This window comes from Pseudonaja textilis, chromosome 3 (genome assembly GCF_049901715.1).
Source record: "Pseudonaja textilis isolate UNSWEBS1 chromosome 3, rPseTex1.2, whole genome shotgun sequence".
NCBI lineage: Eukaryota > Metazoa > Chordata > Lepidosauria > Squamata > Elapidae > Pseudonaja > Pseudonaja textilis.
The window spans coordinates 113139473-113166725 of NC_141992.1; the positions used below are offsets into that span (position 1 = coordinate 113139473).

The window sequence follows — 27253 nt, forward strand, 5'->3', positions numbered from 1 at the left end:
AAGTTGCAGATTTCTAGCTGTGTTTTGTATGATGTTTTATTTTCCAGAACCCTGGCACCCTGGCAAATTCCAACTCTTACAGAATGATTTTTCAGATAAGATGAGAGGGAGCCCTCAGGGTTTTTCACAACAAAATAGAAAGAGCCACAAAATAGAATAGCAGAAAAGAGTTAAGAAAGTACCAAAAAAACATCCCCGTCTCATGCAGGTATGTGCGCGCACGCGCGCGCGCGCACACAGACAGAGAGAGAGAGAGAGAGAGAGAGACAGAAAGAGAAACAAAGCCCTCTATATTTTATTTTAAGGCTAACAATTTTAATTTGATAATTAACTATATTTTTAACAGGGCTGATATATGTTGAATTTAATACATGCAACTTTCTGGCATGGTAATAATTTAATTGTGTAAAATTCAAAAGAGATTATGGAATGCAAACGCTTGCTTTAAAAGATTTTTTAAATTTTGCTTTTGAATGTATGAATAAAATAAAAAGACTATATAAAAGATGTTGAAATTTATTTTTATTCTTTGAAATTTATTTTAAAATGGCCTCATTGTTTTCAATCCTTTCTTTCAGGCTTATACATTATAATGGAATAAATTATTCCCACTGGTTATTTTTATGTAAGTATTACATAAAATAGGATTTTAAAAATAGCAATTAGTGATTATGTTGTACATGTTTCAGCCAACTGTAAAAAGATTTTCAACAAAAATGTTTAATGTTAATGAATTTATTCAATATTTAGAATTGTTTTCCTTGCAACAAATAATTCATAAGTAGTTGCTCTCCCATGGATAAATTGTAATCCCTAGTATCCCAGCTGTCTTTTTTTAAAAAAATATGGATTTAAAAGCTTAGATCTGAGACAAAATATAAGGCTTCTTCCCACTTTTCTGAATAGTTATGAATAAATAATCCTAACACAGTGTTTCAATTTAAAAAAAAAGATCTTTGGGGAAGAAAACCTACAGAGAATGTTTTTCCCCAATAAAAGAAATACATAAATCCAGACTCTGGCTATAGATGTGATTAGGAAGACAAACTATTATTCAGAAACAAGACATGGGAAAAAAGATAGATGTTTGCAATGCTGTATTCAAATTCAGTTCTTACTTTTTTTTAAAGAAAAGGATTACTTCTTGGGATGTCTGAATATTTTTTTTTAAAAAAATCCTGCTCCTACAACATACATTATCATGCATGTTTATTTTGAAGTTTGCTTCCCTATTTTCATTTGGCCTAGCCCTGGTAAACAGGCCTCTGAGAAAACCTTTCTGCCTTCTTTTTTATACCCGGTTGCTGCAAGCTGGCCTATGCTTAGAAACTTCCTTGTACCTAAAGAGCTCTCTGCATATGATTCTGTATATTCTAAAGAGGAAGAGAAAGAGACATATACAATTTCTCATACAGTCACAACAGATTTGTCATCTATGACACTAATCCAATTCCACAGACATGCTCATCAACAAGGCAAATGGTTCAGCTATCAAGCTTTGCTTTTTTATCTTTCAGGAAAGCTGTCTAACATTTCCTACATCACGTTGTGTTTATTCATTGCTTTGTTTTTTGAGAAAATATTTTGAAACAGATACAAAATTACTCCAAAAGATTGCATACAGTGATGCTATCTTAGTGACTGCGCCTCTGATTTAGGAGAAAAGCCATTCTATTCTTATGAGGAACACAAATCCAGTTACTGCTAAAACCCTTTCTACATATACATTATTATTAGTATTATTATTAATTATTAATCATTTCTTAGTCATGCCATCTTTTCTTTCAAAGGAGTCTAGAGCCTTTTATATTTATTTATTTTTAATTCAATTCTGGCACTATTTTATAACAAATGGACTTTGGGCAGCTCCTCGTATAATAAATTATAAAAACCCAATACAGAGAAAAACAAGGTGAGATTAGGTTGTTCTACTCAAAACTACAGACCAAAACAAGTTCAACAAGATGCTCCATTTACATTTACAGACCAAAACAAGTTCAACGAGATGTTCCACGTCTTCAAGGTCTTAAGAAGTACCAAAAGGACGGGAAGTCCACAGCACAATGGAAGAGAAGGCCCACTTCCTGGTTCCTAATAGATGGTATTATTTAACTGGAGGAACCCAATGTGCACCAATTCTGGTAGTACGTTCCAGCAAGATAGAAAACATGAGATATAGGCACTCCACCAAATAATCTGTCCCTGTGCCATGTAGGACATTTTAGATGATGATCAGCACCTTTAATTGATTCCAGAATCAAACTGGCAATGAGTGCAGCTTGCAAAGCAGAGATATCATGGGAATTTACAGAGGTATGCCCATAACTGCCTATACCAGTGCATGCTGGATCACTTGGAAGCTTTTGAAGCCCATTGCAGCAATTGAGCCTGTGAGATGACTAGGAGATGAATGATAGTCTGAAGGGCCTCTTAATCCAGGAAGGGGCACTAGTGGCACAGTAGATGGAACAGGATCTGGGAGTACAAAGGACCTCTAGGTTATTTATGAGATCTATACTCCATATTCTGCCTTTCCTCCAGAAGCTCAAGACAAAGTTCATAACATTTATTCTTCTCATATTTTCCTCAACAAAAACTGCAAGTTAAGTGGATTTGCCAGTAATTGCCAGTGATTGGTCCAAAGTTGCTTGCACAGCTTCCATGATGATATGTTTTTTCATTTCATTCCCCATGATCCAATCAGAGCTGAAGAAGTTATTGGATTAGAAGCAAAACATCTTCAAAGAAAAACAAGAAAGTCCAGTTGCATCTTGAAAAAGCACCTTTGGGACAACCAGGACCTGGATGACTGAGAATCTTCATAGACACTTCCATAATGAAAGACCTGGGTGTCCCTGGTACCAGTCCAGTATCTTAACCCTTACAATGCATTGAGCCATAAAATAGCTTTGAAGCTTCAAGGATTGCTTTAGAGGAAGCAATAAGGAATAGCTGTTAGTGAATAATGGTTTCAGATTGGATGTCCTGCTTCTTGCAAACACAATTCCTTTTTCTATTGCAAATCTACAGGATGATTGTTAATTTACACCCTCTGAGCTATTTTTTTAAAAAAAGAGTTGCATTTCAAACTTGTTTTTTCAGAATGTACATAGGAGACAAGAATACCTATTCAGAATCACAGAATACACAGACCATATACCATGGTAAAGCATTCTAAACAGAGAGCTGTGCAAAGATTCAAAAGGAGCCCTTCACAAAATGTGTTATGCAAGTATAATGTACTCCTTCAAACACTGAAGCAGCTGCATCTTCTGGATGATTCAAAAATGTTCCAGTTTTTGTACGGCTGTCTGTGTAAATACATGCAATACAAAAAAATTATTTGGTTCCTACAATATAAAACACCAGCTCTTTTCTATCGTTTTACCAAAATTATTGCTATTAGAAACAGGTATCTTTTGCCTGAAACTGGTATCCTTAATGTTCAAATTCCCTTTTAACTATCAATCTTTAATGTCAAAATTCACCTAAAAGCAAACCCAGATTTGATTTTGTTATGTAATTAAAAACTCTCCCAATGGGGTAAATGAATTTTAGTACTAAAGAAAAAGACGTGGACTTCCCTACAAATAAATGAACTATTATAAAACTCAAGGTATCATATGAATAAACTTTACCGTTCAATTTACAGTTTATATAACTAGTAGAAGAACTACTTATTCATTTATTAGCCTATGACAGACAATAAACAGATTTAATGATCCTGAAAAAGTAGCCTTTTAAATAGATAGATTTATTATCCATGCCTATAAAGCTATCTGAGGAAATGTTATGAGGTAGTCATATTTATGTATCTTGATTCATGTTCAGGACTGCAATTTACTAAAAATTCTGCAATCTTGGAATTAACCAATTCCATATCTTAAAATATTTTGGGCTGGAAAATAAAAAGGGAGGCTCCATAGAAATTACCATTTAGATATCTGCCAAGTCTAGAAAAGTTTCCTTTTTTCAGGATGCTAGAAGCAGTAGATACCCGATGACTCATTGCTTTCCTGCCATGTTCCCTATTGTTCTCTTTGAACCAAAAGAAAGCATAGATCAGTAAAAAGAAGGGGTAGGTAGGTATTTTGCATGGGGGGGGGATACCCTGGTTAATAGACTAAAGATGGAGTTAAGATTGAAGCACACTTTTTTTTTTAACAAAGTCCTTTTAAGGGAGCAACAGAAAAGAAAAATCCTACATTTGTAATAACCAACATGAGTAGGTCTGCTGTCATCATTATACTGGGCTTCCCAAACATTTGCTTTTTTACCAGGGCAAAGAAGCTTTATGCCTCATAGCTGGACTGCACTGAGGCAGTGGAAGCTTCCTGAGGCATGGTAGTTTTGAACTGAGCCATGCCACAGTGACTGAACTTCCAAGAAAGGCTGTGACTTTGCATTGTGGCTCAGATCTGAAATTGTTTATGGCAAATCTGAATCTAACACTTATTGTAAAATAAATAGCTGTACAAGTAGCTCTCCGTGATGACTGTAATTGAGCCTAGAATCTTAGTTGTTGAGCAAAGTGGTCATTAAGAGATACCATGTCACCATTTTATTCAATGACCGCAATCCCAGTTTTCCCAGTTGTGGTTGTTTAACAACCAGGTGGGTCATTAAGCAAACATTGGGGAGAAAGCCCAGACCTCACCTCACCCAAGGCCTAGACCCTCAACCCACCCCACTGGGGAGAACAATTGCGAGAATGATGGCATTTACTAGTGAGGGAAATCCCTCAGTTTGCTGGAGGAACACACTTCAAATCTGGTGAACATGCTAGTAAATGCTCTACTTCTGGAAGGCATAGTACACCGATATTTGCTGGTGTTTTCCACTCCTCTCTGAAGAGGAAAACACTAATGAATCCCATCATTCTGAGCCTTTCAGGATACTGGTGTTTACTAGTGTTTTCCCCTTCCCTATGGAAGGGAAAACAACACCAGCATTTGACTAGCCTTTCAGAACACTGGCATTTGGAGGGGAAAACCCTAGCAAATGCTAATGCTGGACTTCACTAGCATTTTCACTAGATTTGAGGTCCATTCCTCCAGCGCGTGGGACAATTTCCCCACTCTGCATGGAGGAGAGCAGCAATCCCTTGGCACACTGAGAGGATGAACCTCAAATCCAACATCTCCTCCACTTATAACCTTTCTTGTCAGCTTCCCCATTGCCTTTCTGGGGAAGTTGGCAAAGAAGATTGCAAATGGTGATCACATAATCACAGGGTACTTGGGAAGTGTGGGCACTTGCAAACACATTTCAAAGAATTATTTAGTTTTTTTTTTCTTCAAACCATCCAATAGACCAAAAATCCAATCACACAAGTATTTTAAGATTCCTTACAGGCATACTAAGCACATCACAATGGTTACAGATGTATAAAAGTACCTAAGTATCTTTTACGGCCTTTTAATCAGTGTTGTCTCCTAGAAACTGACTGCCTAGACTACACCCTGAAGGTTTTTTGGGGCAATGTTTTTGGAAGTAGTTTGTCATTGCCTCCTTCCTCGGGCTGAGAGGCAGTGACTGGCCCAATGTCACCCAGCTCAGTCTGCTGATATTTAGCTAGGTGCCTTAACCACTTCCCCAAACCAGCTCTCTTAACACCTACCTTCCAGTTTACAATCTAACACAGCCTTGTCTATCCTGGTATCTTTGAGATGATGACCATAAACTTTCATATCTGAAGGGAATCAAGTTGGGAAAGTTTTTTTCTAAAAAGAAACTTAAGGAAAGGGATCAGAAAACAGTAACATAAAGAATGCCAGATGAATTGTTTACCTGCTTCTTGAAGTTGACAAAAACATAACTGGCAATATGCCTTGGACAAATGGACTGAGAATTGCATAAAGTACAAATTTTAGTATCATTTTTTTCAGTTAATATTTTATGTAATTCCATTAATGTACATGATTCTTTAGTGAAACAGAATTTATAATAAACCAGCTGCCCAGGTATTTATTTATCCCAATCCTGTATTAGGTAGGAAAATGAATGAATTATATCTATAGTGTCAAATCAAAGTAACTTTATTTACAGGGTTTTAAAAGTATACGTAGAGTATACAAACTATAAAGGAAGCTGTAAATGTAACAGCTCTATATCTCCTATAGTGTAGTCAGGCTTCATGGTGTTGTACTGTCTCTGAATGTCTAGATGTAGCAGCTCTATCTCTGTTATCCTGTAGTCGGGACTCACGCTGTTGTACTGTCTCTTAAGTTCTAGATGTAATAGCTCTCTCACACAGCGTCACAAGTGATTTATTCCTCTCCTCTGGAGTTTCTTATCTATGCTGGTGTTTCATTTTTGTAGCGTTTGATGGCATTTGGCCAATTGCCCAACGTTTCCACGGAAGGCGGACGGCCCCTTACCAGAGGGAGTCCCCTTGCTTTTTTGTAAAAACCAATCCCCCTTACCAGAGGGAGCCCTCTTGTGGTGCACTGTGAAGCCGTTGTCATGTACCGTATATATACCTATTGCACTAACTATGGTATGTATGGTGCATGTCCAAGCATCCAGTAGACATTGATACATAAAAACAAATTGATCACTGGCATATGGGTTGCCTTTACAGATTAAGAAGGGGGGGGGGGAAGCTTCTTATGTGATTCCTGAAAAAATTGCTATTTCTCTATATACCCTTTTTTAATACTGGCAGAAGAGTAAATAAGAAAACAATCTATTACAGTATGTCACAGCATGGAGATGTTCTGAAATACGGCACAATGGTACAGAGAAAGACTGTGAAATTTGGAGACATTCCAATCTATGCTTATATTTGTAGCATTTTAATGTTCTACTACAGTATGTAGTAGGTAGTTGATCTGTAGGGCCTGTTTGACAAATATTCTATGCACTGAATGGCAAATGCTCCCAATATCACACAGCTACTTTTCCTCAGGTTAGCCCAACTCCTCCTATCTGCATTTATACATAAATCAAGAGATATGACACAGATAAAAATAATTCAATATATTTCAAGCAAACAGCCATAATTGTTTTTAGCAGAAAAATATTTATTTGTGTGTTTTGGTATAATCTTTTGAAAGAACAAAATCCTTAGTGATATATCTACATATCTGTGATATTTTCCCATTTGTTCATTCAGATAAAATTGACCCCAGAACCCTGAAGAAGCTTCAGTCACCCTTTTCACTCCTTAAAGCAGGGATGAAGAATGATGGCCCCTTTTATGAACTTCAGCTTCCAGAATTCCTGAGCCAGCCATGTTGAAGTCCACAAGTCATACAGGGACCATTGATCCCCACACCTCTGCCTTAAAGGATAACTGAACTTTCCCAAAATATAGGCTGATCATTTGGCTCCAAGGCTGGCGCTGTAACACTCACACCCCTATAGGCCTTAAAGGTCAACCTTTAAAAACTAATACCCATCCCCCAGCTATAAGAATGTTGAGGAGTCTTAGGTGAAAGCAACCTCATTTACTACAGGTAGTCCTCAACTCACAACAGTTCATTTAGTGACCGTTCAAAGCTATAACGGAAATGAAAAAAGTGACTTATGACCGTTTTTCACAGTAATGACCTTTGCAGCATCCGCATGATCATGGGATAAAATTTCAGATGCTTGGCAACTGGTTCATTGCTGGTCATTTGATAACATTTTGCAACTTTCCAACAAGCAAAATCAATGGAGAAACCAGATTCATTTAACCACCAGATTACTAACTTGTCAACTGCAAGTGATTCACTTAACAATAACTGTGTCAAGAAATGGGGCAAAACTCATTTAACAAATGATTCACTTAACAACAGAAATTTTGGGCTCAATTGTAGTAGTAAATTGAGGACTACCTTTATTTATTTTTTAATTCACGCTTCCCCCCAAAAATCTAGCTTTCTTTTATTTAATATCGAGATCTTGAGTGGTATTTTACATGGCTGTTTAAACATTGGTTTGTAGTAGACAGCACTATTTATTTAAGTAGTTTAAAATTCACAATATGATCTCCAATGTTACAATTTGTTAAACAATTATAACTGTCTATAATTATAATACAGCTCTCATAATTTGTGTAGTTATTTCATCCTGGAAAGTAAAGCTATAACCAGAGGTGGGATTCAGCAGGTTCTGACCAGTTCTGGAGAACTGGTAGCGGAAATTTTGTAGTTTGGAGAACCAGCAAATACCACCTCAGACTGGAGATTTTACAGTATCCTTGCCACGCCCACCAAGCCATGCCCATAGAACCGGTAGTAAATAAAAAAATTGAATCCCACCACTGGCTATAACCAATCTTAGATTCTTGGAATTTGCCATCTTCAAAGTTCAATATAATTCAGAAAATGGACAGAAGTTGCATTCTGGGTAAAAAAAAAAGTTATTTGTAATTTTAAGTAAGAATAAACATACAAACAGAAAACAAATAACTTACCACTGCACTCATGTACCCTTAACCTTGCCAATATCCATGGGTTCTCACTTTGGTTCTCAATTCAAAATAGAAACTGGTGAGAGGATTCAAAGTGGGATCCGCATAATTGCTAAAAAGTTCTGCTTGGGAAACACTAATTGACTATTTTTAAATGAAGTATCAACAACTATTTGCTACTGTAATAGTTTTACCCTATATACTTACAGATAAGCCAAGAATTTTAAGATTCCAAAATACTGTACACCCCCAAAATAGGATTCAGCTTATCCATGGATAAGCTAGTCCATAAATTAATATGTTAATACTTTTTTAAAGTACCTGTTTATCCCATATATACTTGCAGATAAGCCCAGCCCTTGAATTTTTAACCAGAATACCATGAAAATTCAGGTCAACATATTCACATGTAGCACATTTAAAAAATTCAAGGTTTATCTTATGTATAGCTAGGCTTATATGCATATACATGGTATGCAGAGATGGGGTACTACTGCCTGTTTGGACCGGTTCTCCCAAACCAGTTGTTCCGATTCTGCGCGTTTCAGAAAACCGGCAAATCAGACCACCGGTTGACCCCTCCTCGCCCATTTATGGGGCTGTTTTCTGCTGTCTTTCAGCTGAAAAATGGCCTGAAAACTGCCCCCAAAATGCCCCCTCCCAAAACAGCCTGAAAATGGCTAGAAAATTGGCCTGGTTTGGGGCTGTTTTTCAGGCCATTTTCAGGCTGTTTCTCGAATGCTAATTTTGTTTCACATATTTGTGGAACTATTTTTTTTTCTCTGCCTTTATCTCTGTTTAATTATGTTCATTAGTATTTAGAAGGTACAGTCAAAGACAATAGCTGTTAGCCATGAATATTCCAGTGGTACCATCAGTTCTTTCAATAAGTCATCCAATTCTATTCCTTTAGATAACTATATCACTCAAATTGCATTCTCACTTTAAAAACTGTCCTTTCTTTTAGTACAAGATGAACAAAAAGAACTTAGATTTTGTAACTGTATGGACTGTGCAATTCAAGAAGTTCAAACCTTTTATCAGTGACAGCAGACAGACCAGTATTCCAAGAAAAATGATAAAGGCAGAGTATGTGCTACATGAATTCTGATTTGATTCAGGTATAGATGGATAATTTGAAATCTGATTTAAAGAATGTGACTTATTTTTTAAAAATATTACTTTTACTAAAGTGACATCTTAAAAATATTTTTAAAAGGGAGATAAAGACTAATGCAAACCAATATAAACTAAGAAAAAGAAAAGAAAAAGAAAGAAAGAAAACTAAAAATGCAACAGACAAAAATATATATGAAAAGATAGGGAAAAATGATACAAAAAATAGCTTTAAATCTTCTTTACAGTAGTTCTAAATATAATTATACATTTACTACTTACTCCATGGTTACATTACCCTCTTCTTTCTATGGCCTGAAAAACGGCCTGAAAACACCCCCATAAAAAAGTTGGCTGTGAGGAAGAGAAGCCAGGTGAGCTGAACCCAGACGTGTCCCAGGTTCACTCGTCCCAGAAACAGCAACCTCACACTCTTCCCCTCTCTGCTAGCCCCCTTCTTCACATGGGATCATCCAGCAACAGAGACAGAGAGGGAGGTGGTGTTTCTGTGTGCTCCCGTTTCTGTGTGGCACTCTCCCCTGAATGCTAGCAACCGGTGCTGCCCCCTTCTCCCTCTCAGTCTCCACTGCTGGGCGATCCCGCGTGAAGAAGAGGGTTAGCAGAGAGGGAAGAATACGAGGTTGCTGCTTCTCAGATGAGGGGACCCAGCTTCTCTTCCTCTTGCAGCCAGCTTTCCCAGTCTAGCTTGATGCAGGCTTCCTCCCCAGGCCTCCATCAGTTTTCCCCTGGCCGGACAAAGCTAGGGAAAAAGCCAGCTCTCACCGGCACCCATCCTCATGAACAGCAGCAGGCTTGGAAAGGGCAATGTGAGCTGTGCTGCCGCCTGTGTCAAGCTAGACTGGGGAGGGAGAACATGAGCCAGGCAAAGGGGAGAGCGAGGGATGTCCACTGCATGCCGGGCCTGGTGGACTTTCTGAGCCTGCCTAAAGCAGGGAGGGAGGTTGTGTGTGAGAGAGAGGGGAGAGGGGGAGGGAGAGAGAGAGAGATCCAATCCAATCTTGGAGAGTTATATCAGGGCTGGTGGAGATGCGCTCTCACTCTCTCTCTCTCTCTCTCTCTCTCACACACACACACACACACACACACACACACACACAACAGGTTGGGTCTTTCTTTTCTCCCACTCCCCCAGAGACCCCTGGATTCCCTCCCCAACCCTGCCACCCACATGACATAGTGACATACAGTTGGCCATGCCTCCTCAGTCACATGACCCACACAGCCATGCCTGCCCAGCCACGCCCACACAGCCAGTCATTAGGGAAGAGAACCGGTTGTTAAAAAATTGCAGCCCACCACTATTATTGTCTATTGTTGCTTCACTATGAATTTCTAAATTTAAGGTATCCTACATTTCCCTACGGTTCTATGACATACAAAACAATATTTTTGCCACTATTCCATAGTAACATGGTAAGATGGCTATGATAAATAATGCTGAAGCAGGAAAATTTTAAAAAGGGGAAGTGAGAAAAAGAAACCCTGAGTTGAAAAAAAAAACAGGATCTGGTAAACCTGTTCTGCATATTTGATGCCTGGGATCTGACTAGCCATGGAGCACTTCTAGGATCATCTAACAATAAAGACACAACGAAAGTATGAGGCATCTATAGATTTCTTCACTTCTTATCACAGAATCCAAACAAATAAGAAGCTTTCCATTGGCTATCTTAACACTTTTCACACAGCCCATGATGAATCCTCAACCTCTCTAGATATAAAAAAATCCAGACTCTGGAGCTAGTAAACACTATTGGATATGGAGCATTTTTCAACACTCTCACAGTAAACAGCTCTGAGATTTGGGATTCTGCCCACTCATTCAGTCCCTGCCACAGCTGGAATGGTCAATCACAAGAATGAACTGGTGAAGCTAAACAAAAATAGCTTGGCTAAGAACAAGGCTGAAGCTGGATGAATTCCAAAAAAACAAACTATTTTTTGAAATCCAATTTTTCGTACTGGACATGTTGCACTGAAGACAAAGTTGTGATATTCAGAATAATCCATATGCACACAGACAACTAAAACACAAGGAATTTAGACAAAGCTTTTCTGCCTCTGTCAGTATTACTTCTACCCTTCCAGCTTAACTTATTTTGTTCTACTTCAAAATGAAGTATTGCACTACAATGACTCAGTATTTGCCAAATATGTGGGGGCCATTGGCATTTTTTAGAAACAGAGATGGCATTCGGTCCGAGCATTTCACTTTGCAAGAAACCTATTTCTCAGTTAATTTTCTCTTTAAAGAGAAAAATCAAGAAAAGACAGAAATCTGCCAAGCATCAAATGTGGTGATTGAGTAAAACCCATCACCACCAATTGGATATCCTAGCCATACAGAAACCTACTATTATTCACAGCTATCATTATTGCTGATAGGATTCAAAATACTGCATGACAATTTTTTCAACCTGAATCAACAAACAAATAAACACCATAAAGAAAAAGAGTTTAGTCCTTCCTTTTCTAGTGTGTGTGTGTGTGCATGTACTAGAGCGTTCTTCTTTTCTCAATCAAAACAAATAGGATTACTATTTTAAGGGCTAAGGCTGTTATCAACTGTTTTTAATCAATGCAGAGGAAAATGAATTACATATTAGGAACATTAAAAAACATTTTATTGCTCATACTTAGATCTAGCTCAGTCTAAGGTGATTAATTTATTTCTGGGCTATACCATTTCAGACAGAGGTGCTGATTACTGATTGCTCTTCTATACAAATACATTCCCTACAGATGGAGGGCTGAAAGATTCTAATATAACATGTTCCATGAACTGGTCATTAAAATATTATTGATTTAGAGAGGTATGATGCTGTTTGCCTCCTCGTGGTACACTCTGGACAGCATGACAGTGTGAACAAAACAACTAGCAACAATTGGAAGCCAGACTACATTGAAGAATTGGCAGTTAACGACAGTTGGCAGTCAGACATCTTTGTAGAACTCCTGGCTCTCTAACATGGCAACAGCAATGGTCAACTCTGAACAGGATCTGTACCGAACATGCTGTCCGCCAGGGCTCATTGTTTAAGTGGGGTTTTGTCTCTACTCCTCAGTGTGACTGTGGTGCTCAACAAAATATCCATCATATTGTGTCCAAATGTCCATCAAGAGCTTACACCGGCCCAATGTCTGACTTTTTTCAACATAGACCACCCTGTCCTTGAATGGCTGGGTGGACTGGACATTAACATTTGAACTACTATAAGCCCATGTATTTGCCATTCGCTAAATAAATAAATATTGATTTAGAATTGAAACACATGGAAAATGAAAGATAATATATTTAGTGGCTCGTCTCCTTCTTTTTCATGGGACTTTTAAAGTCCCTCTTTGTACCACAGCAAATTTTGGGGACACACACACATACACAGTTTGAAGACCAACTGCCCTGTATGGCTTAGTAGAAAGCCAAGACCACATGATAATGTTCTAGCAATAAAAAAATACCCCATATAATCAATAAAAGCAACAGTTAATTGGAAATAATAAACCCAACATCTGAAGAAGAATAATAAAAAAACTTTGCTTAGAATCATGAAGAAATGGGGTAGGTGCCATATAAAGCACTCTGAAGACATTTTAAAATAGGTTGCAGGGTATTGCTATCTATCACATTTCTAGTTTTGTGTCTTATATTTGAATATTAAAAAATTCAATATATCCCGTATAACTCTAAAGCTGTACAGAGCTACAATGAATGACAAAAAAAGTAAAGAAAATTATTATCATTGTCAATGAAAGTATTTATCTAAAATCTAAAAGGCAGTGTATTTGATTTCTTTAATATCTGTACATAAAGCATATGATATCTGACTAGGATGAAAGTCTTGGTAATGTCATTAATCAGCCTCAGAACTGACAACTTCTGTCTTAACACTGGTCAAAATAAGACCTTTCCTCGTTCTGGACCTTTCTGAGAGTTTCAGGTCAATTCTTTAAAACTGGATACATTTCATTTTTAATCCCCTAATGCATGCTCATTCTAATGAGTCACTGCAAAGAAGCAAGAGACAGACAGTCCTTACTGCCTGGCTGGCAGCAGCAGATTCCTGCTGATGGCAACAATTTATTTGGTGGTTGCTTAAAAGCCTTTTTCAAATATTATATTGAATTCCAAAAATGCTATTTCCTCCGAAGTTATTTTGCTATACATGCCATAGGACAAGTTAAATCGTACTTTGATTTGAGCACTGCTTTCAATAGTATCTTCAGACGCCCAACATGAAAGTACAATTGTTTTTTTACGTCTCTGTCAAATAACACTTCAACATTTACAATTTAGTTTCCCTAGATGGTGGGTTTGATCAAGATTAGGTGAGTGTAATAGTGTTAAATTTCTTCCCTCTCAGCCTCAGGTGTCACAATTTGTGTCATTTAATGCAGGCCTCTAGCTACTTTTCAAGCACTTGAGGAACAGATGAGCAGCTGCGGGAAAGAGCTACAAGCTGTTGCTTTGCTATATGATACACCTTAATTTTAGTCCAATCCTATAATCTTTCTTGTGGCTACTTTAAGACATAGTATTTCAAGAGAAGGGTAAAGGAAAATTCCCATTCTAAATTTCTAGCACAGTTCCTGCATAGTTCTCAACTGAAGATTTTTATGCAATTCTTTTGCAATTTGACGCCACGTGTGTTTTTAAAATTATTCTTAAGATCATCTCACATTATTTACTTAAATTAAAAAATAATAATTCAAGTAAATCCACTTCTCTTTTTTCAGATTTTCTAAATTTAACCTACTTCTATTTTTGAAATAAAAGAGGGTCAAAGAGAATAAAGAGTTTGTTGTATGTATCATAGGCAGCTGATTTTCCTGAATCTGGAATGACCTTATTAGCTAATCAGCTGATCGAAAAGAAAAACTATTACATTTCAAACTACATCAACTTGACTTTTCAATCATTCAACAAAAACACTGTCTGTTTTCAGCTCTTGACAATGGAAGTTTTTCTATTCAGTCATGAGGAGTCTTAACTTGTTAACTTTCTCAATCCATTCCTCCCCCAATATCTATGTACAGTTAAAACTCTTGTTTTCAAAACCTTTAACTAAGCGAAACGGTGCACCCTAGGCATAAATTTTGAACAAAATTGCCTCAAATGTCATGTTATGACATTAAAATTATCATAAAATACTTTATGTCATAATACAGAACATGTTGTAAAGAACCTCTATGTAATGCCTTCATTGGAAAAATTGGAATATATTCAGAGAGCTATCTGCTTTGGGGAAAAAAACATGTTGAACTGTGTAACATATCAAACATCAGCACAGAAAATGTTTTATTACATTTTGTATGATGTCATATACTATTTTATGGTAATTTTTATGTCATAACATGCTTTATAAAATTTGCCAGATTTGAATTTGGCAGTCATGTGTTCCAGATTTTGGACACTTATGGTAAGTTAGACCATTTATGGCACTTTGGTCAAAAATTGTTGCCCTATAATGCACTGTTTCGCCAAGTTAAAGGTTATGGGAACAAGAGTTTTAGTCGTATAACAGACAGCAGGCACCTTATTAGGTCATTGTTTCAGAGATATTTCCTTACCTAAATAGAGAAATAGAATGACCATGGATAAGCAAAACAAAAACAAAAAACAGTGGAAGCAGGAGTGACTTCCAACTTCTTGCCAGCTTCCCCATTGAGTTTCCTTGTGGGAAACTGGCAGGGAGTATCAGAAATCCTTCCTTCCTTCCTGGAAATCAGTGGGGAATCCAGCAGGAAGTTGCAAGGCCCAAGGCCAGCAGGCAGATATGTTGTTGCTACCAAGTAAGGAAGAAAATGATGGGATCTATGGAGATGTGTGTAAGCAATGGTACCCGAAGATACACGAGAGGTGCTATGGATTGGGTATGGGTATGTATCAGAGATACCACACTTGCTAGGAGTGTGCTGGTGGACAGTGTATGTTGAAAAGTGTGCTTGGGAGTGCACAAAAGGTGCTGAACAGGGAAAGTGGCATGGATCAAGAAAGGTATGTGAGACATGGGATCTGTAAGAGGTACTATGTGAGTCAATTAGGGTACATAGGGAGTGGTGCAAAAAATGAATGGAGGTCATAGGAATATGTGAGAGATGCCACAGCAATCAGGGATGATGCATGGCATGCCACAAGGGTAAGGGAAGACATGCAGCAGGGTGGCACATATTGGAGGAGGATGTAGGGAAGTGGCATGGGCTGGAAGGTGATGGGGATTTTGTCTTCCCTGTTCCTCCCTTCCTTCCTTCCCCCTTCCCTTTCTAGCAGGCAAATAAGTGGCTGTTGCTAGGCGTGAGAAGGAACAGGGGAGTGTGTGACTGGCTGGGAAACTGTCCCAGAATGTTGAAAATGAAGATCACTGGCTATAGCAGCAGCCCAATAACACTGATGCAGACATAACTTTCACAACTTTCATTTTCTCAGGAATAATAGTTCCCAGATTGGGCATGCACTCTGTAAATTAGCCACTTGAGATTCAAAAAATGTTATCCTATCATGCACCATTTCACCCAGTTGAAGGTCATGGAAACAGTTTTAGAGGTATATAATTAGATACATCTTTGAATGTATCTCAACTTTTCCGGTGAGGCCAGTATATTATAGGTTCTTTCACTATTGAAGACATTGAGGAATCTGGTAAGGAAATATCTCTGAAAGGATCTCCCAATGGATCATGGGTTGTCTAGGTTTCAATAAAATCAAGTATTCCTTTAAACCGATAGAAATGTTTTGTATAAAAACAAAAAAATCAAAGCCTACCTGGTCCCATGGACAGATTATTCCTCCAAACCACATGAAGAGATATCCCATGGCAACAAGGCATACCCAGACAACCACAGAGAAAACACGTAGGAACTTTTTGAATAATGGTTCTACACAGGCAAGGATAAATATGGCAAAGAAAATTGCCAGAGCGGTGGGAACAGTTATCAGGAATGCAACATGGTCCTCCGTTTCCTGAAAATAAGAAAATATGAAAGTTTACAATTTATTCTTAACATCATCCTCTGTTGAAATAAATACCAAACTAGTAAAACTTTTCCAGACTGATCATATGTTTAAATTACCATGTATTGCATTTTCAAGGGTCAATTATTTTTGTGTAAAGCAGAAGATCAGTATCATAGGGCAAATTGATTTAATCCAATTTAACAAACAATATAGAGAAATATATATTTTAAATAAAAAAGAGAGAACCATGTATTTTCTAGCTAATGCTTGAACAATGAAAACCTATTGGTTTGCAACTTGAATTAAATTATCTTATGAATGTAAGATTTTATTATGCTGCTCAGTTGCCTTTCACTGTATACTGCATTCTCTAGGAGAAAAAAAAAGTAGTGACAAAGTTTGTCTTTCTGCATGCATATGCCAGAAACTAGATTTTATTAAATCCAGGGTTACTTACTTCTGAATAAACACACTGAGGAATGCATTGTCACTTACTTGCAAGTCTAAATTCCAGGAATTAGTTTATGCTTTCCTTCCATAAAACATGGCAAACTCTAGATGGAAATTTCCAAGCAGTTATGTCAGGATAGTGTGTTTTTGAGATTTCTACAAGCTGGCTCAAACCCCTCACATGAGCTTAAGCAGTCCTTGAGAGCCAGTCTTTTGAATTTTTTTCTGTATGATTTGGAGACTGTCTATCTAACAAAATCATTTTATGGTGCTCAAAAAAATATAAGGTTCTCTTGAAATAAAGAAAGTTTCTTCCAAATGTTAGCTTTCAGGGTAGGGTGAGGTTGAAATTAGATTTTTGTTGTGTGTGAGCCTAATCTATTTCTTTGGCCAAAAATTCTAAAAATCTCCATAATTTACTTCGCATCTGTGTTCAGTTTCCACCTTCAAGTGCAGTTTCCCTTTCTGAAATCCACCCACATTAGATTAAAAAATTTTTTTTCTTCTATACAAAACAATAACAAAATCCTGAATTATTTTGCTAAATTATTTTGCAATCTAGATTTTATTTTAATCATTTTTCCATTTCTCACATAAGGCAAACCAGCCACGTATGAAAACTGAACTGAAATCTGTTTGACTCCTTCTCATGACCAAGTGGGAGGAGGAAAGAAGAGTGCTCTTCACCCTTAAAATGGCAATGGAACTAAATATTTTTCCATAAAATGGAATGGAAGGTTAGAGTATTCATTGAATAACGTAACTATTGATAACGTACTTGAAATACAATATATAATGCACTGTGTTTTATTTTAAAATTTACGTCATATTTAAATTTGACAGCATTAAAATGATCTTGAGTTGCACAAATATTTATTTTAAACACTATGTTCTCTGTCCCCACTTTTCTTTTTTCAACTATGCAAATATACTTAAAAATAAATCTCCGGCATATGCTTCTATCTTTCCCTATTATTTTCTTCTCTACCTCTTTAGTTGTGTTAATATGAAAAAAAAATCTCATTTTTATTTATCTATAACTTTATTTGTGCTAAGATTACAAAACCTTTTTTTTAGTAAGAATTCTAGACCAATCATTCTTTAAAGCCAAAAATAACATTTTCTGTAGTGATTTAATTCTGAACCCATCTATAGACCCCCTAGCTGAAAATATTTCGTTCTTTTTTTAGGATTAGATTTTGTATTAGCTTCTACCTTGACCTCTATCTGCTGCTTTCAAGTAATCTTAACTGAGGATGATAAAATACAGTATTTGAAAATTGTATAACCTGCCCTCCCAGGTAACAGTAGCTGACTGAGAACTCTCTAATCCAGAAAGCTTCAAGTAAACGCTAAAACGCATTACTGCCAGGAGCAATAGAGCCTCCTAAAGTTGTGGTCAAGCCCACAAATGGGACAGAGTCCCCTCCGCAGGCCTTTTAGGCTAAGCTCCAAGAATGACTCTAGGCACAAGTCACAATCTCCCAGCCCTGGTTGCTTGGTCATATCTGAAGTATTTATAACTTACCTTACAAAAGCAATAGCCACTGAGCAGTTTTGTTCAGAAAGGCTGAATTGTCTGGGTGACCCACATCCATTTAATTGCCCCCCCCCCCGACACCCTTGGAAGCAAGACACAGAAGCCTAACTGAGGAAAGTGGCAGGAAAGATGCCGTGAAAATCTATATAGTGGAAAAGAAGGAGACAGGCCTGTTCCTCTAGCAAGACAGCAAAGACACAGTAGCATGAAGAGCAACATTCATTTTGAATTTGCTTTTCTTATGTAATTGCTGAAGATGGGTCGTGTGTGTGTGTGTGTGTGTGTGTGTGTGTGTGTTTGTGTGTGTGATGTGGTCTACTTCTGTATGTTGGACAGGGAGACAGAAACAATGTTGTCCTTGTTTTGTCAAAGATAAAGGAATGCATCTGGCTGCTTTGAAAAATATTTTTAAAGAGCAGCACTACAATCTTTTCCCATGCTTCCAGCCTGCTATTTCTTAGTGCCTTATTAAGCATTTAATGTTATTTTTCAAGGGATGAGGAGAAGGAGAAAGCGTGTAATAACTGTGCACTGATTCCTCCCCATAAAATTGCTTTCCCTTGCCTCCATGACATGCTCCAATTTCAGGGTGTAAATACCATTTAGTTATTTATATTTATTATTCTGCTCAAGCTTTCTGTTGTCTTCTACGAAGAACCACAGCTTTACCCTGGTTTCTTCTTTTTATATAGCTTGATTTCCAAAGTTCCTAATGTTCTATTTTTTCCACCTGTTTTCAATTTATATCTTACACAGTAAACAATATAAATATTGAAACTTGCATTAACAACTTTTGCTTTTTTTGTTTTGAGTGGGAACTCATATTATACAGTTATTAAATATGTCTATAAATCTACTGAGCATTGTGTTTATTCAAGTTTATTGAATCTGTATGTAAATTGAAAGATCAGTCACCATCTATTTCATAAAGGGTTTATTAAAATTATTTCTGGAGAAAGTTCTAATGCTGGAAAAGGTGGAAGGAAAGAGAAGAAGAGGGTGACCAGAGCAAGATGAATAGACTCAACTGCAGTGCACTGTTTTGAAGAACTGAAAAATGAGGTTAGGCCCAGATTGTGATGGAGAAAAGTGTTTCTATCGGGTGAATAAGAGTTGATAACAACTTGAAGCCACATAATCAATTATTAAAATAATTAACATAAATATTAAAATGTATCTTGTTCTTTACAACAAAACATCCTTTTTAAAAACAAAATTATCTAAAAATTAGTAATAATCCAAAAAATGGATTCAGTATCTATCTCAGAGAAACACAGTGAAAGAGGATGGCCTGTATCAAATACAGGCTGTCTTATAATAGCGGTCAGACCAGTTTCCTATATCAAGTGTGGCAACAGCCCTCCAAATGCCAGCAGTGGAACTGCTCCGAATGGAACATGTGACATTTGCACACTGCATATGTCCCCTACTATGGAGCTGCAGCTATTCAGCTCAATGTTCTGGTAAACTGTCTTACACAGTTTCCCTAGTACAAAATTAAATTTTAACAAAAATGTTAATCTCATGATGAAAAAGAGAAACTAAGCATTTAAAAACTGTCCAAAATAGATTAAGCAAAAGCCTTGTTCAATAAATGCAAGTAGGCTGCACCAAATAATTCTATCTTGGCCACAGGAAGAGCTAGATAAGTCCGTTCTCTGATCTTGTCAGGACTGCCATCCTGCTACACCATGCATTGCCTGCTGTCAGCCTGTCATACTCCAAGGGCAGGGGGTGGCATGAGAGGAATTGAAACTCTGCATCATGCCATCCTGTGAGAGCCACCAACTATTCCAAGGTCACACTGTGGAATGCAGAACCATCCAGTCTGAAAAGACAGGGACTGTTATCCAAACAATTTATTAACACCCAATTGGACACCTGTTGATAATCACGGGGGAGGGAGATGAGAACAAAGTAAAAGTTAACTATATGCTTTGGGTGCAAAACTCTCAGATTCAGCTTTTTAACCATTTGGTTTAGTAAAGTTTACTTCTATTAACAATGGACTTGAGAGTCTTTCTTTTGTAACCAAGTTGGGACAGTTGATAGATCTTGCAATGCAGCAGAAAAACCTTCAAGAATGAGGACATTGCAAAGACAGCTATAGGTATTAATTCTACCTTTGTTTACCTGATTGTATTACATATAGAGAGATCAATTATAGGGGACCATATTCAATATTAAGGACATTGTGCCTCCATTCAGATTTCCATCTTGCTCTGCACAGAGGAAACTGGGCTTGATTAAAACTAAATTTCCCTCCTAGAAGGCATGATATATGCTTGCATATACTTTCATATGCAATATTATATCAACAGTTTTCAATCCATGTACTGAAGAATTCCATGGAACTTTCTTACTAAATTCTTATTTTAAAAATCAGCACAAGAGCATTCTGAAAAACATTTCAACTACTATTACAAATTTTCAACTGCACATCCTCCCATTGGGCAGTCTGGGATGCATTTTAGAAATGAAAAAGAACTTTCATTTGGAGTGATGATAAGGCTGAATAACTCCAGATCAATAGAGAACTGGAAAATGCTCAGAGGGAGCTTTATTCCATCATCTGCAATTTGCTCTATGTGTCTCTGACCTTGAATAAAAATAAAGGTAAATTAAAATATAAATATAATGTTAAAATGGAAATACAACAATAGACATTAACTGAACCCATCTTCCTAGGATTCAATTCAATTACATTTTTTAAATGAGTTATAACCACCCAATCTGGGTGGCTTGCAAAATACAAAAAGCAGTTGGAGAGTTAAGTTTGTGAAACAATTTAAACAGTTAAAACATACATTAAAAAGGCAGCCCAAGATTCCACATACAGATTAACAAACACATTAATGCTAGGCCTGGGAACAGAGCCATTCCTTAAGGGCTTTCTAGAATCCCAGTAGTAGTGGCCATCTACATTCAGGGTAGGGGGGGATTGTGTTCCAAAGGATGGTGGCACCGCAGAAAAGACACACTTTAAGGTGACAATGTTTAATGGAGGGGAACTTGAACTTGAAAGTACTGGATAAGAAAAAGCAATTGGAGAGTGTGGGTAGGGCAGTATCTCAAAAAAGCAAAGAAATATCTGCACCTAGCATTAGCATTGCCTGCAAAGGGTTTTTTTTTCTAAAAGAAAAAAACAGTGCTATAATCTAAGCTCTTCAGGAAGAAAAGATGGCCTTGGCATGAAATTTATTTCCAACAGGCATGTACAGTGAAATAAAAATGAATAGTCACATACTTTGAAAACTTTGTTTCTATGCACATCTCCACACACACAAATACTTAATAGGCTTTTTAAAAAGCACATGGCAGCGTTTGGAGGTCACAAATGTAGTATTCTAGTTTATAAACATTCCTTAACTTTTCTAACACATCCTACATTTCCCCTGCATTTATATGTTATATAGTAGAATGTGCCTTGTACTCCAATTTTAGTCACAGCTACTGTTACACTCTATTAATTATATATTCCTCCTGAGCAGCAATTGCATTTTAAAGGAGCAGTGATTCATCTGATGCACAAAAAATACTACAATCTAGACCTTGTCTTGGTTGCAATAACAGAATCCTCTTTTTCTAAAATATCAGTAAGTTCTTTAAGAATTTGGGGTTGCAACTTTCTCTGTTTTTGCTAACACAAGCACAAAGAATCATTAGAATGACTAGAAGGGATCCACTACAGAAATAATTAATGGAAGCAATGAATCATGCAATGCAAATCAAGTATTTTCACCTGTCTACTGTACTATATATAGATGTCAACATCCATCTTGTTTACTATCACCTAATGTAAACGATGAACATATGTCTGTCAAAGTAACATCTTGCCTCAAAGTATTATAGCTCATGATTCTATGTAGGTATACATATTCCATTTTAACTAAGTACAAAATAACTATACAATAAATAATCAGGAATTTAAAATAAAATGCTTTAAAATAATGGGACACTTTTCATCAGGAAATAAAATATGTATTTATTAGCAACATTACCAAAAATGGCACAATAGTGTTTGTCCATATAAAAATAGTACATTAAGTAGCCTTGTATTTTAATCTTTCCATTTAATCTCATTAAAATTATTCATTCTCCATTTAATTTCTCCATTTAATCTCTCCAAAGAGTGATTTTTAAAACAACAACAAGGTAATTACAGGATTCTAATTTATTCTTCTATTACTCTGAGCCAAGAAAGTGCAAACCACTTATAAAATTCAACATAGATTTAATTGAACAAAACTCTTCTTTAGGAAAGTTTAATCTTGTGTTGTGGTTTCTGCAAGGTCAGTGAGGCTATTTAATATATAAATCCATAGAAAACATATAATTCCTAGTAGTTGATAGAAAAACAAAAGCAAAAGAACAGGCCTCACACATGTCTTCAAGCGGTCATTACCCTGAGAAAGATCTAGAATATGTCTGTGAGAAATTAATTAATTAATTAAACAAATTAATACAGCTACCATCTTCTAAAAGAAACTCTGGTTGGGGAACAAAAACACTTTCAATTAAAAAAATAAATTGCATTGAGACCCCAATAAAAACTTCTATTCAGATATTTCTCAGTGAGCAAATCAGTATGAAAGGATCCTCTAGAATTATATTAAAAATCACTACAGTTCATTTTTTGTAGTTTAAAATCATTACTTCTTGCTATCTTTTTGTATACCCTTCAAGGCTGTGGTACAGTGGCTAGTTATCCCACAGTTACACCTGAGGATCTGTTTATAAAACTGCACATGTATTCATCATCTCCCCTGTTCTTCTGTTTATTGAGAACCACCAAAAACACAGAAAACTGCCTCACATAATAGTTAAGCAACCTCTTTAAGAATTATGGATAAGATAAGCATATAATAAATTATAGTTTTACTGCTGCATGCATTAGGATTCCAAGGTAAAAAATGCCATATACTGTAAGTGCAAGAAAGTTCTCAAAGGTTTAACCCTTATCAGCCCCCACTACACCAACTGATTATTTATGAAAACACTGATTCAATTTTCTAGTTTTTCTCTGCCTCCATTTTTTTATTCCCATCCATGCAATTCCCTGTATCAAAAGGTATACAGAAAATAACTTAGCAGCACTCATTAACTAACCCCAAATCCAAAATTAATACTGTGGGTCAATTCTGAAATATTTATGACAACATTGAGAAATGTATCTTCAGCTCTCTGAAGATAATAGGACAGACTATCCCTTCCATGCCACGTTCTCACAAAATGGTCAATTGAGTAAGCCACTATTCCTCCTACGGACCAGCAGTGCATAAATTGTGATGACCAATCAGGGAGCAGACACTACAAAAGAGCCCAGAAGGCAATCAGCTGCTGTATTTTCTTTTTTGCCCATGGACAAGAAAAAGGGTGTGGTGGGTTTTTCATACACAACACCATCACATCAGGTTCAGCAGGAGGACCTTACCCAGAACTATAACTATAGGGGGAGGATTAAAGATGCTTAGAAAAGTTATTTTTAGTTGGATCTTTTTATAATATTTGTTAGTATGTTTCCTACCTGTATTCTTTTTACAAATAGCTCAAGGTGGCAAACATATACAACATACCTTCCTCCTCCTATTTTCCCCACAACAACAATCCTGTGAGATGAGTTGAACTGAGAGAAAGACTGGCCCAAAATCACCTAGCTGACTTTCATGGCTAAAACAGGACCTTCAAATCATGGTCTCCCGCTTCCTAGCCTGGTGCCTTAACCACTAGATCAAACTGACATAATTTGTCTATCTTTGATGTTAGAAGGACTTTTAATCTCTGATAATTGTTTCATCCTACCTCAGGTTGACTTGGGGAACTAAGTTTAGCCCCAAACAATTACAGGGTTGTTTTAGCTTAGAACACCTATGAATATAATCAAGTGGATTACCGTTTTTTCCCGACAGTCTATCTCCTCTTCTCTTGATTTAGTTAAGCATGTTATACAAATGAGACTATCGAGTTGTAAAAGGAGAGAAAGTTGTTTCCAGCCAGAGGTGGGATTCAAATTTTTTAACAACCATTCTGTGGGCGTGGTTTAGTTGGTGGGTGTGGTTTGGTGGTCATGTAACTGGGTGGACGTGGCTTGGTGGTCATGTTATTGGCTGGGCGTAGCCAACTCAATTATCACTCACATCCAGGCACACATCTCCTTCCCTGGCCTCTCATATCTGTAGGGATGCTGCAACAGTTGTAAGTGTGAAAAATGGTCATAAGTCACTTTTTTCAGTGCTATTGTAACTTTGAATGGTCACTCCACATAAGCAAAGTACCAGAAAAGGAAGGAAAAAGAACTCCAGAGAAGTTCCTGAGACAGGAAGTCTAGTCCTGCCAAGAATGTAATAAGGGTTAATGGAGAGGCAGTTTCTGTAAACAACACCAGAATGTTTCCTTCCTGCCTTCCTTACAGGATTAGGCCACTAATTTCTTCTAACAACCGGTTCTCTGAACTGCTTAGAATGTTAAGAACCAGTTCTAGTAAATAGGTGCGAACTGGTAGAATCCCACCCCTGTTTCCAACCAAATAATTTTTAAAAAATCACAAAAGAAAACAAAACAATCAAAAGGTTATTTAAAAGAGCGCCTAAAATTTATCATTCCTTTGATTTATTAACTGGGATTGCAATCCTGAAAAGTTTACCCAGGAGTAAACATGATTGAATTGTAGCAGTCATGCATGCATTGGATTGGATTTTTTTCTTTTAATAAGTCCAAGAAGCTCTGCAATTCAAGGAAGTTCAAGTTCTTCTTAATTTTATAAAATCTCTGATATAATCTTCAATATCCTAGTATTCTGTCAAACTGGATTTCTTTGAGGGCCGGATCAGCACTGTAGTTCTCCTCTGCGGGCAGGCGGGGGGGGGGGGAATGGGGCAGATACTTCCTGCAGCACCCTGCCGGCCAAAACAGGGTACAGAGTGCTGCTGAAGGCTGTGGGGGTCAAAAATGGGCCATGCGGGAGCCTTGCAGGGCCTCTGCACAGCCCATTCTTGGCCAGCAGAGTGCTGCAGGGGGGCTGTGGAGGCTGAAAATGGGCCACAGGGGCCTCATGTGGTCCCCCACAGCCTGTTTTGGCCGGCAGGGGCACCGCGAGCCAGTTCTTTGATATTTCCAGGCCAGCCCTGTAGACCAGATTTAAGCACTCCGTGAGCCAGATGCAGCCTGCAGGCCTTGAGTTTGACACTCCTGCCCTAGTGGATTAGATCTTGGAGATTCTGTTATGCAATATAATAGTTCCAGTTCTCCCTCTCAATCATATCCAGCAGATAAAATCAAGTATTAGGAGTTCTGGATGGTCTGGATAATTCCCCTAAAACAGTTCGTTAGAACTGTATATATTTGAATACAGGTTTGTCTTGTTTTATTCTATTTGTTTATTTATTTTGTTGTATTTATGAGATGTGTTAGATGCCTTAAATATTCTATGAATGGGAAGATGGAAATATGGATTATGAGGATAAGGATGAAAATGGTGATGATGATTATAACAATGCTGTATGTTCTGCATTTGGATTCCAGTTAAAAGTGGTAACATGACAAATCACATTACCAGGTAAAATTTCAGCTGAAAATATCACAAAGCTAATCCTGGTACTGGTTCTTATTACACCTATTTGTAACATAGATGGTCTTTATTTAGAAATTTAGCGACTGTTCACAGTTATGACAGTGATGAAGAAATAGCTTTGTGATCAGTTTTCATGTTTATGACATTTGCAGGTCTGTAAAACCAGGGCAGCTGAAAGTCAACTGAAACATTAATTAGCATTTAAAAGTTTGGTGACAGAGATGTGTCTTTACAAATTTTCTAAATCCAAACAATAGGAGGAGCATCAGCACATCCTCAAACTAATGAAACAAAATATGTACCATGACATCACAACACATGCTCAACCTTTATGTGCTTGTATATGACATCATAATGCAAGTGGAAAAGGGACAAAGTTTACATCCTGACATCTCAAGTACATTTTGCCACCTGCTTCCCTCAAGAGTAGGGGCCAAATTCAGTTTGTGCAGGAATGCATAATAGCCCTAACCAAAGATCTCGTAGGACCAATTTCTTTCTTTCTTTTTCTGCTTGAAGCTTCTCTATCACTGAGGCTTTTCAAGAAAAAATAGAGAATTTTAGAATCTCCTAGACCGTTTTGTCAAATTATCTAAGATACCTAGGAATTTACTTTTATATATTGGTGGAAAAAGAAAAGGAAAAGCATGTATACTACATCATATTTTAATATTTTGTACCCCAACACTGACTGTAAGCCTTATTGACCTCAGATTTCTTTATGGCTAGTCTTTACCTGTTCCCCTTTTCAGATAGATGGCCAAATATTTAAATATGGCCAAATATTCACAATAAGGGTAGGCAAGACTGACATATCACCTGAAAAGTTTCTGTGCACCTAGCATTTGATGAACTGTATATGAAGGAACATGTAAAGATTCAGGGGCAGTGTCGGGCACAGTCTAATCCCTTTCTCCTTTCATATCATAATTCTTTATTGTCTGAAAAGAGTTTCGCTGTTATTGTTAATGTCAATTAATTGTTTATATGTATTGATGTCAAAAAAATGTGAATATCTTTTTAAAAAGAACTGCTGTTTGAACTGTGTTAATAACAATTTTATAATTCTGAAATGCAGAAACTTATTAAAATTAATTTCTGAGAAGCCAAAAAATCTTGAAAATAATGAAACGGCATTGTATAAATAACATAAACCCAGTTGAGATTAACAGTAGCATAACCACAGCAAGTATTGCATTCTAG

At 37.0% G+C, this 27253-nt stretch overlaps 1 protein-coding gene across 3 annotated transcripts in view; it reads right to left on the reverse strand.

Annotated features, from left to right (window-relative positions):
• Positions 1–27253, reverse strand: part of ADCY2 (adenylate cyclase 2) — a 155569-nt gene that overhangs the window by 120870 nt on the left and 7446 nt on the right. For all 3 annotated transcript variants that reach the window (XM_087930653.1, XM_087930655.1, XM_026700998.2), the window contains exon 2: positions 16299–16496. In XM_087930653.1, the coding sequence (XP_087786779.1) occupies positions 16299–16496 (198 nt within the window). The remainder of the gene's footprint in view (positions 1–16298; positions 16497–27253) is intronic.